The sequence below is a fragment of the Strix aluco genome, chromosome 16 (genome assembly GCF_031877795.1).
Source record: "Strix aluco isolate bStrAlu1 chromosome 16, bStrAlu1.hap1, whole genome shotgun sequence".
NCBI lineage: Eukaryota > Metazoa > Chordata > Aves > Strigiformes > Strigidae > Strix > Strix aluco.
In genome coordinates this window covers 10,399,003-10,410,441 of record NC_133946.1, presented here as the reverse complement: position 1 = coordinate 10,410,441, position 11,439 = coordinate 10,399,003, and the positions used below count along the sequence as shown (strand labels likewise).

At 51.1% G+C, this 11,439-nt stretch overlaps 1 protein-coding gene across 22 annotated transcripts in view; it reads left to right on the top strand.

Annotated features, from left to right (window-relative positions):
* The window catches only part of RAB3IL1 (RAB3A interacting protein like 1), a 72,521-nt gene that overhangs the window by 1,649 nt on the left and 59,433 nt on the right, over window positions 1–11,439 (top strand). For 19 of the 22 annotated variants that reach the window (XR_012625352.1, XR_012625348.1, XR_012625360.1 and 16 more), the window contains exons 2-5: window positions 6,344–6,578; window positions 7,078–7,173; window positions 8,716–8,793; window positions 9,411–9,626. Coding sequence is in view for 5 of the 22 variants with exons in the window: in XM_074841619.1 (XP_074697720.1) it covers window positions 6,344–6,578; window positions 7,078–7,173; window positions 8,716–8,793; window positions 9,411–9,626 (625 nt within the window). In the remaining 17 variants the exon portion in view is untranslated. Of the gene's footprint in view, window positions 1–1,936; window positions 2,116–3,735; window positions 3,788–6,343; window positions 6,579–7,077; window positions 7,174–8,715; window positions 8,794–9,410; window positions 9,627–11,439 lie in introns of those variants that run through there. The other 3 variants (XM_074841624.1, XM_074841622.1, XM_074841623.1) reach the window with 3 other exon arrangements.

The window sequence follows — 11,439 nt, the reverse complement described above, 5'->3', positions numbered from 1 at the left end:
ACGCACAGGTGGTGATGCAGGGGAGAGGAGAATGGGTGGGCAGAGAAGGGTGTGTTCCTGCTGCTTTGCAGAGAGGAGGTCAATCCACGCCTGCTCTCATCTACTGCGAGAGCTGCCCTGCTCCCTCAGCCTCCTGGAGACAGTGAGTGGAAGGATGAGCTAGCTAAAAATTGGGAGCCACAGCATCCAAAATTCAAAGCTCAGTGATGAGACTGACTTCTCTCCTTCATGTAAGGATATAGAAAGCCCAGTGCCTTCCCTGAACCCTGAGTTTAAAAATCCTCTTCCAGTCCCATTGTTACCCACCACTAACAAGCACAGGCCTTTCTTCCCCTGGCCAGGTTTCCCCCATCCTTTCGCCTTCCTGTATATTATCACTTCTTTACATCCCAGCCTTCCCTGCTGAGCCCACAGAGCTGTTTCAGCAGGAGTCTGAGGCCATGCTCCGTGCCGGGGAGGGATGATGCGTTTTTGGGGAGATAAGGGTGTTACCAGCTCTGGGTACCAGTTTGAATCCCCAGCTAAGCACACACCGTCTCCCAGGGCCCCTCCAGCTGCGCAGGCTGCAAATCGGAGTGACGTCCACTCGCATACAACTGCTTCCCCTGCACCAGCGTCGCAGCAGGGTTGTCTCTCCACAACATCAGCTTTGCAGGAAGGCTTTTCACTCGCCCTAGCAGTGCACACCTCAGCCATCACGAGGCAGGAGCCCTGACTCGGGACACCGATAGCAACTCTCTGGTTTGTGTTTCTAATGTTTATCCCCTAGGCCTTTCGCGAGCTGTGCAAACTCTCCCATGGCCTCACAGCTCTGGAAACGTCCCCAGGTTTGTTCCAGAGGTCTTCATAATCTTCAGGAATGACTTTGGAGGACAGGTTATATATGTTGGTGACATAAATCCAGCTTTACTTTTCTCAGTCATTCAGCGAACTTTGTGGTGTTATCAGATGTATCAGGAGCATCGGTGTGAGTCTTGGTCATGGAGTGGTGAAACATTTACATCTGTGTGTGATTAGAGCTGGGCTCTGAAAATTAAATCGAATGCAATCCATCATTGACCCTTACATGGGTTTTTTTCCCAGCTGGAGCCAAACACGTAACCTACTGTAATGTGGTAAACATCCTGCAAATCTGTAATTCATCCTTTTCTCTCATGTATTTGGATTGAAGAGAAAGAATAATCTTCTTGTCAGCTGCTAATGGCACATTTGCAATGCCATGATGTGGGGCAGCACACGGTAAGCGAAGAATCCTCCTCTCACAGGGAGGTGTGCTGGCTTTGTGACAGACGTACATTTTCGGATGATGTGTATCATTTTCCATCTCAATTAGAAATGCAAGCATGGGAAAAAAATTAATAAAAAGCAAAAACTTTGTGGCCATAGAAGCTTGTTTAAAAAGTAGTTCAGGAACTGGAGGAAGGTATTTCCGTGACTGCTTTTTGTTCTCTTCGGTCAAAATGTAACTTTTTACTCAGAAAGTTCTAATACACAGATTTTTTTGAGACTATTTTGTTCTTACCCCATTTGGCTATTCAGAGTACACACTAAGATGGCACTTAGGGACATGGTTTAGTGGTGGACTTGGCAGTGTTAGGTTAATAGTTGGACTCGATGATCTTAAAGGTCTTTTCCAACCTAAACGATTCTATGATTCTATGTTGGGTAAATCACTTTGAAATGTTTTTAATGCTGTTAGGAGGGCAGGCGGGTGCGGTTCCCACCTCGGGCTCTAAAGAAAACACGACGGACCGTGAGGCGGAGAAAAACGTTTTTTCGGGACCTCGGTCCCTGCGCGGCACCACCCGCATTGGCCGCGACGGGGCTGGGCCGGGCTTGGCCGGGTTTGGCTGGGCTTGGCTTGGCTAGGCCGGGCCGGGCCGGGCCGGGCCGCGACGCGCGTGGCGGGGCCGCAGTGCGCAGGCGCGCCGGGATCACGTGATGCCCCCGCCGTTCCCCCCCGCGGGCGGCGGGAGCGCGTCCTTCAGGCGGTGCCGCAGCGCCGGGACCGGCTCCGGCACCGGGACCGGCTCCGGGCATGGGGGCGGCGGCAGCGCCTCCGCCTTGAGCAGCAGCAGCGGTGGCGGCGCCGGCGGGCCCCAGCATGAGGCGGGGGTAGGTCCGGGAGCGCGGCCCCGCGGGCTGGGGAGGCTGAGGGCGGCGGGGCCCCGGCCGGTGGCGGGGGGAGGCGGCTGGGCTCTGCGGGCCTGAGGCGTCTGGCGCCTGCATCAACCCCCCTATCCCACCCCCTGGGCTGGGCCGGGTTGGCCCCGCCGTGGCGGGGCGGGGGGGTCTCTTCGAGCTGAGTCTGCCCTTGGGCTTCCGTGGGGTTTGCTCGTTTTGTTGTTAACACCTTGAGACCTCGCAGCCGAAAACCTCGCGGCTCAGCTGGTCTCGAGGCTCTGCAGGCGGGGGTTTGTGCGTGCGGGTGTGTGGAAGTCAGGTAAGGAGACGGAATAAGGTGATGCTGCGGCTGCCAGCAGCCCTCAGGCAGAAGGACGCGGTGGGTGGTTGCTGTCTGCTGAGGTAAATATAAGAAATGTAAAACGCGGTCAGGCTCCTGTCCTGATCAGGATGGCAAAGGCAGGTCCCCTGCGCAAGGCTGAGGGCAGGAGCTTAACCTGGAGAGACCAACGCGGCTGTTCGGACGGGAAATAACCCTGTCAGATCAGCACTGCAGGAAACTTGTGGGGCCCGCTGGAAAAAGTGCGGATCCTGCACATTTTTTTGCTTTTTCTACAGAAACCAGCTTTAGAAGGTGGTGGGGTGTTGCGTTGTTTGTTTCTTTGGGTTTTTTTTTTGTGTAAGTTTGCATTTCTTGTGTCAGTGTGGGACCTTTAGGTTATGACACATTTTTCTGAGGAAGATAGGCACCAGTCAGAGCAGGGACAGCAGGAGAGTGCAAGCGTACGTGGTGGTCCTTTGGTCTCTTGGGGGGGTATTTTAAAGCCCCAGCTGGACACTGGAGACTGGGGCTTGGTTGGGCAGAAGCCAGCATCACCGGGGCTTTCATGAGGATTCTGTTTGCACGGCGTGGAGGGTGTGCTATTCTGTCATAGAAAATGGGGTGATATTTTCAGGATGGGTTTTTAGGTCCCTTGGCATTACAGAGTGTGGGTGGGACTGTTTCGTTCCTCTGTGTCCTCCAGTTTTCTTCCATAGCGTGTGGAAATACACTAGAATACCTGTCTCCCAAGACAAACAACTTTCATCTGAGGGCTTGAGAGTCTTAAAGAAACAACATTGGCTTTTTTTCTTCCTGTTATGTATGGGTTAGATCAGCTGTCTTAGTAGTTTTGTGGGCTGTTGAAATGTCCCATTTCCTTGCTGTTTCTTTATTTTTTTTGCTAGCTGCTTGGTTTTGAATCTGGCTTTTCCTCTATGCTCTGATTTTTGTTTCCTTCGGATCACAAAAGCTGGAGGTGCTCGGATTGGCTGGGTTGCTTCTGGTGTGTTTTCTCTCTAATGCAGGAGTACCTGGAGAGATGTGTTCTCTGCAGCTTACCCTGTCTAGTCTCCAAAGTCCAGAGCAGAGAGGTTTTCCACTGCCACTTGAGAAATGGTTTAACTGTTAAATAGCCCTCTCTGTTTGGCATGCATCACATGGCAAATCCATTGCAGAGAACCTCCCCTGATCCATGGGATGAATTGGTCTTGTTAAGTCCCCAACTTCCTGTAATGGGTTTTATTCCTTCCTTTGGGTCATTCTCTTGCTTACTCCTTCCCCTTCCTTAGTGTTTGGAGCCTTTGGAGACCTCCTCACCCTGTTAGCGATGTCACTGTTTAGGTAAGTGATCAGTGTTGGCTGATCTTGACCTTTCTCAACCATTTTATTTTTCCTGTGCGGTTCTGCCTTTCCTCTGATTAACCACACATGCCAATAGAACAGCCTAACTGGATGGAGCAGGCACTCTGAACGCTATGTAGTTCACACTTGTGTGCTCTCTCGCACCTCAAACTGTAGATGCCTGCCCAGTCCAGGAGTTCCTGTTGGTCATGGCTCGCTCAGCCAGGCGTATCCCTCCGTGTTTGTGCATATTGCTTTTTATCAAGGAGTCCCAGCATGCCGAGTAGCTCAAGATGAATTATCTTTGCTTGGAGGCACTGTCTGTCCTTTTTTCCTCAGGCCAAAACTAATTTTATTTTCTTGCCCTTTTGCCAACACACCTTTTCATGTTATTTTCCACACTTCCAAATTAAGTAGTATCACCAGGATAAGCCTCCCCTTCTAGATCTTCCCAGTGAATGTTCAGTAAAACCAGGTGAGGTCAACAGCATGCCAGTTCGTTCCTGTCCTTTCCTACCTCCTTAGCACTGCTGTGTGACCATCCTTCTGGTGCTTTCACTCGCTCAACAGAGAGGCCAGCAAAGTCTGTGATACCGACTGCATGTCTCCCATACCTAGTTCTGTAGTCAAAATGCTATCCAGTTGGCATGGCATGGCATCAGGGATGATCTTGTGCCCTTCATCTTCCAGGTTTTCAGAGAGTTTTCCACATGTGCTTTTCCACGTGCTTTTCTGTGCTGCCTGAGCTGGATTAGCTGGTAGCTGCTTCTTCTTTTCCTCTTTGAGAGATGACTGTGGGCAACTGTTGCTTATGGACAGCTTGGTGAGGGGTGGGGGGAGGCAGAAAGGGAACAATCTGAGTAAAAAGGTGGTATTACCATGCTGTTTCCAGGTGGCATAGCCTAGGAGAAAAAGGGCTGTCTGTAGCTGGGCCTCGTGGTTTGACTGCCTTTTGTGATGGGTGAGCTGAGGCAGAACAAGGCTCTTTTGAGCTGCACGTGGCTGAGGAGATAAGCCCAGTCTGTTGCTCTGTTATGCAGTGTGGGGCTGGAGTCAGAGCGAGGGGGAAGAGTGTGGCCTGGCTGGAATACAGGAGAAAGGGCAAATTCGGGAGAGGGAAATACAGAGATCGGGAAGAGAGAAGAAGAGAAAGTGAACCTAACCGAAAGAAGGTGGTAGCTTCTCTGCAGGAGAAGTTAGTAGGCAAGAAGCAGTAACCAGAAGGAGTGTCTGGGAGGAGGGATGGGTGCTGTGCATGGAAGAGGACAGCACCACGGCTCGGCTGAGGCTTGTCACTCAGAGATAACTGGCATCAGGTTAATCTGTAGTGCAGCGTGTGTGTCCTGCTGAGTGGCTGGATGCGATAGAAAGCTCCATGTGTGCATGGCTTGATCGTGCTCCCACTGACTTCAAATGGCAGGGGACGATGTGAGGACGGTTCAGGGCAGGAAGAAGGGGTGATGCACGTGCTCTAGGCAACACTGATTGCAGTGCTCTGTCATGCAGGCACTCAAGCCTGCATTTTCCTCTCGTAAGACCCCAGCAGCTGCAAAGCCTACTAAATTCATCAGCCTCTTCCAGGGTCTCTGTTAGTCTGAGAGAGTCCTACTGAGCATTGGGAATGGTGTCCTGGGTGACTCTTCTGGTTTCCTCTTTCTAGTACATCTCTACTTGCCAGCCACTGAAACTGAAAAATAGGGCCTTCTCTCAGCCTAATGGAAATACACTGTCTTAGCTCTGTGGAGGACTTTGGTTGGAAACTAGTAGGTTAAAAAGAGATCCTTCCCCTCTGAACCAGGGGCTGAGGGGTCGAGGAAGGCTGGGTTTGCAGTGGAGGGCATTAGGGTCTGTGTATTGCTAGGGAATGGGAGAGCTGTACTCGCTTTTTCTTGCTGCTCTCCTTCAGTTGGGGAAGCTGTGTCTCTGAACTTAGGTCTACTGGGTGTATACTGGAGGCCTAAACAAGCCAGCTGCAGTCTATTTCTCTCTGAAAGCAGGTGAGAATGGGATTCCTGGAGCAGCTGTCTGTAGTTTTCCTGCTTTATCCTGAACTAATAGTATTTGAGACATGCTGGTTGAGAAGGATAAAATCAGGATTTACTAACAGCATTGCTTTGCCTACTAAGTTTTGTCAGTGTAGGATTATCTGTGAGGGAGTACTTGCTGTTGAGAAACCAGCCCTTCTTAAAAGGAGGGCAGTCTGGGCATCTCAGACTAGACTTGGTGTGATTCTTAAAGATCCCAGGATAGGAGTGGAGATTTTCCCTGAAGTCTTTATTTTAGACCATCTTTTCTGTTGCTGGTCTGGAAGCAATCTGTGCCAAAAGGGTGAAACACTTAAGTAGGGAGACAGGGCCTGCATGCAGGGTAAAGGATCTGCTGCTGCTGCTGGGCACGAAGCAGGTCCTCTAAGCCAGTCCTGCCCTTTTCATACACCACCACCCTCTCTGCCTCACCTCAGTGCCCAGGAGAGGCTGGAGGTGGACACATTGTGGGTGTTAGAGGAAGGCTGTGAATTGCCCCCATATAAAGTTGCACTGTGCTGGTACCCCACAGCCAGGCCAGTTTTGAGGAAGACAGCCAGAAGCAACCAGCTGTGGGACACTGGAAGCCACTGATGCCATCCAAAGGCAGCAAGGAGGAGCCAGAGACTGGATGCCAAGATGCTGGAGGTGTGGATGAGACCCAGTCCACCGAGCAGCTCAATGTGTCACGTCTACGCAGCTCTTCAGTGGAGATCCGTGAGAAGGGGTCTGAATTCCTGAAGGAAGAGCTGCACAAAGCACAAAAGGTAAGGCAGGCCTGAGTTTCTGAGATTACCTGAGGATGGCAGCACAGATTTGAGCAGTGGGGGTTTTCCTGGAGGTGGTGCTGAGGGGAGCAAGATCTGAAGGTGGCTGTGCCACAGTCTGGAGCAGGCAGAAGGGGAGAGAACTTGAGCTTAGGTGGCCGTAAAATGCTTTGGAGCAGGACATCAGTTGCTAGGTTGACCCAAAGCCTCTGTGCCAACATCCAAATTAGTCTCGGGAACCTGCTGCAGAAAACAGCTTGAGACAGGCAGTGCTTACTATGGAGTCTCCTTGCTAATGGCAAATGAGCAATTCCATCTGGAAAAGCCTGCTACAACTTGTGGAAGGATGCCTTTGGTGGCACGCAACGTAGTGCAGAGTTTAGTGACAGGAGTTTTGGGCCGGGGATCCGTGCTGTGGTGGGGAGGAAAGGTTGTGGTTGACATCAGCGCTGCTGGGGCCTGCTGTGAGCTCACGCGTCCCTCTCCATTTCCTCAACAGGAGCTGAAGCTGAAGGACAAAGAATGTGAGAGATTGTCAAAAGTCAGAGAACAACTGGAGCAGGAACTAGAGGAGTTAACAGCTAGCCTATTTGAGGTAACACCCTCTTCCTTTTCCCATCATTTCTTAAGCTAAGCTTACATCCAACTCCATTAAGACAGGCTTTCCCTGAACGTCCAGCCCTCTCCTCCCACAGTTTCCTCTTTTCCTCTGTTGTTCTTTCTCCCTTGCAGAAGCAGAGCTGGGCAGTGCTGCAAGCAGAGCCTCGGAGCAGGGGCTTGTACCTGCTCCTGGAGAGCACTCGCTTGTGTTTCTTTCTCCTTCTAGCAGCTGCAGGGTGGCATAAGGAGCACAGTAGTTATGATCTGCACATCTGGTAGGAAAAAACAGATGTGGGGACGCCTGTAGCTTGGGTTAAGCTTAGCTCCCTGTCCCTCTCCCGTGCCCTCTGTAGTCTGGACAGTAGCTGCTGTGTAATAGAGATGATTCCCTGGCTCGTGTCAGCCATTGCTTGGGGTGGGAACAAGCTGGATGTCCTCATATTTGCTCCAGTGAGTGCTCAGAAGGCCTGTTGGTTGTTTGTGGGTTTGTTTTTTTTTTTTTTTTGGTAACGTGATTCTTGCCAAGCCCTATCCTGTCAAAGTCCCATTTACTGGCAGATCTAATGTCTGGATCTGACTGGGCAGTGAGGAAAGCCAGAGCTCATCTGTACCTTTGAAACACAGGCTGGTGCTGAGTGTGAGGGTCAAGAGAGCATCCCCCTCCTGGAGATTTGGCTGCCTGGGCTCAGGGTGAACTTGGAGATAATGTAGCTGAGGGCTGCCCCTTCCTTTGGTGCCCCTGGACAGACTGCTTCCAGACAGTGCTGCGGAGAGGCTCGCGCTGCTCCCGTCTTCCTGCGGGAGATGCTTTTAAGCTGACTTCTACCGTTTGGCCCCTACCTGAGCTGCAGCTCCTGCTGCACTGCAGCTGTGCCCAGAGCAGTGAGGGTTGGCCGCTCTGCGAGGGAACTGGGAGCAAAGTGCAGTAACAAGTCAGGCAAGAGCAGTGACCTCATCGGTGAGGAGCCAAGACGTGGAGCAGCAGTCTGGATCGGGATCTGTGCCACAGACGGATCACAAAACAGTCCAGTGATCAGTCAGAAAGTCTGCAGTGACAATGCAGGCCTGGGGTCAAGCCAAGAAGCCAAGCCAGTGGGTCTGCGTCAAGGTCAGAGTCACAGGGATATTGGTCTGGATGTGGACACAGCTGTGATGTAGCACAAGTGGGTGCTAATATTAAAGCCTCAGCTTTAAAGCAATTCCCAAGGACAAGGAGGGGCAGGCCCTTGCTTCTAGCTTTCTTCACAGCAGCCCGTATCAGTGGAAGAGATGACCTTGGACTCAGCCAGCTAAACCTTTTAATTTAGCCAACTACACTCCTGGAAGGGGGATGGACTTCAGGCCCTGGCACTGAGAGCCTTCTCTGGGAAATTCTGGGGGAAGGCTCTTCACAGCTGACAGTAAAACCCTTGGACGTGGCAGTGGTGTCTGTCCCCTGCTTGCTTGCCCAGGGCATGTGATATGGCAGAGCTTTGGCCTGCCCTGGTGGCTTTGAGTTGGGGCTGCAAGAGGCAGACTAAAATTCTCTCTGGTCCAGGAAGCACACAAGATGGTGAGAGAAGCAAACACTAAACAGGCGGCGTCAGAGAAGCAGCTGCGGGAGGCACGGGGGAAGGTGAGAACTGCAACTCTGTGACTTGATCTCTGTGCTAGGCCGGTGCCATCTCTGCCCGGCCTGGCCATGGTGCTGTTTGTTGGCTGAAGGAGAGTAGAGTGCCTGCAGCTTGGTCTCTCCGAGATGCTGCATTTGCTCTGTTCCCTCTCCTGAGTGAGGGGGAAGAGGCATCCTTGCAGTCTGCTGCTGATCCAGCTGCCCTTTGAGAAATGGATGCCAGGGGAACAGCCATGAAGCGATACGCTGTTTAATTGCCACGGCTGTGGGGATGGTTAGAGCAGGGAGCTGGGGAGTTGGAATTTCCTGACAAGGCTGCATCACAGGGCTGCTCAACTGGTTCCTTCCTGAGGAGAGGGAAATTTCTTCTGGGTTATTTGGTCTAAAAAGAGCCTGGAGCAAAATGTGCTCAGACTGAGGAGCAGAGGGTTGGGTTCCTGAATAGCTGCTGTTTAGTCCTGTTTAAAATTCTGGGTGATGGTGGACATCTGGGAGAATGGGGAGGAGGCTTCGTGACTGGGCTTGAGGCTGGTTTCCTGTGACTAGTGTTTGGTGGGGTGCAGCAAGCTCAAGCTGAGCAGGTGCTGAAGGTGCTGTTGATTCTTGCCTTGTCTCCTCAGATTGACATGCTGCAGGCAGAGGTAACAGCTCTGAAGACGCTGGTGATCACATCCACACCTTCCTCTCCAAACCGGGAGCTGCACCCTCAGCTCCAGAGCCCTTCTAAAGCTGGCTTCAGGAAGGGCCATGGGCGAAACAAGAGCACCAGCAGCGCAATGGTCTCAGCTGCCAACCAGAATGTGACTCCAGAACCAGTCAGTCATGAGTGCAAGGAGGTGAGTGAGGGCTGTTCACTGCATCGGCCTTGGAGCCGTTGCCATGCGCAGGGAGCTGTGCGGCTTCAGACTGGGGCTTCCTGGAGAGCTCTGTGGTTTCAGTGTTGGGAGAAGCTGTGCAGTAAAGCAGCTTGTTCCCTAAATTTGTGCTGAGGCAAGCTCTGGAGGGTTTCCGTTTGTGGAGATATCCTCTTCTGGGAAGTGTGTTCAAGGCTGTGTCAGGACAACTGCTAGAGGAAGCAGCTGAGGGATCCCTGGAGGGTGTGGATGGATCCAGGAGTTACCAGTGCTGAGAGCGGGTATGTCAGGAGTTGCTGAGCAGAAACCAGTTGTTCTGCTGCATCATGGCAGTTGAGTCCACTGCCTGCTCTGGTGTGATTTGTGGTTGTTTCTTCTCTCTACCTAGTTTAGCTTGGACACCAGGACACCTCCATCAGCTTGTAGACTCTGTCACTTGGCACTGTTCTTCCTCTTCTTTGCAGAGCATATATTTAATTAATTATACTTAATTCCTTCCTCACTAGAAGGAACTGAATAGAGAAGTTTACAAGGTATTTGTGAATATCTTTCAAACCCTGTTTAATTTGCTTCTGTGATCCTTTGATAAGTCCCCTACCTGCTGTGACCATGGGTGTAACGCTTCTTCCTGCTAGCAGGATCTTTCAGTCTGGGAACTTTCCACTAGCCAGATGTTTGCACAGCTGTTCTGGGGAGCAGAAAGGAGGCAGCTTATGACACTTGGTCAGGAAGAATGAAAATGAGTGAGAATATGGTGGGGGAATATGTCTCCCTAGTGATTTTTTTTTTGGGAGCTTTGGCCTCAGTCGTGAAGCATTGTTGAGGGAGGACTGAGGCACCTGGTCACTTGGCTTGTGTGAGAACATACGTAGAAGGACTGCTTGTGAAATTAATACTCTCACCAAGCAGGACTGTGCTGGCAGCACTGGTAATGTCTGCTTTTGGCAGCGGATTCAATGAATGTGCCTTGTCAGCTTCTGTACGGTGCTCTTGTTGCTAGAGGTTTGGATGAAATGCTTCAGGCAACATTGGCTATAGCCATTGTCCCGAGACAGCAATAGCAACAAGAGATGAAGATCTTTAACTCAGTTCACAGGCAGAGGGAAACAAAGGCTATGACAGAGAAAGCCAGGGGAAAAAATCAGTTTAGTAGCTGAAGGCCTCATGCACTGGTTTCTCTTGGTCAAGCAGGGAACAGTCCAGATATGCTGGAAGCTGGAGTCAAATGCAGCCAGCTAGAAGCTACTTTGAGGGCCAGGAAGGTTTTAAGAGAGAAGGTTTTAATCTTTCTAAGGTCCTGTGACCTCTCCCAAGGCTAACCATTCCTCCAGTCAGAACAGAGGAGCTCCAAACTGAGAGCCCAGTTTGGTGAACCACTGACTTACCTTCCTACAGTAAGCAGAGATAAATTTTGCCTACTGGGTAGTTCATCAATCTCAGTGAATCTCGTTTTGACAATCTTTAGAGAAATGCCAGCTCTTGTGACTTGCTTGTTAAAGATCGGGATCTGTCATTTCTTTGTGTAGGTAACTTCCACATGGTGCAGATATCCTGGGGCTTAAAATCCCAGGGCTGCAGCTTCCTAGGTTGGCTTAATAATTTTATATATCAAGGGTGGGGTGGTTTTTTGTTAACTTGTTCATTTCTGTCTCTCAAATTCCTTAGTGGCCTATGTGAGAGGTGATAAAAAGGAACCTGGCGTTCAGAGAGATGGTGCTTGGTGCTCTGTGGAAAAAATGTGCCCCATCTTAAACTGAGCCTAAAAATGACAGAATTCCTGTTCCCTTTTTGCACT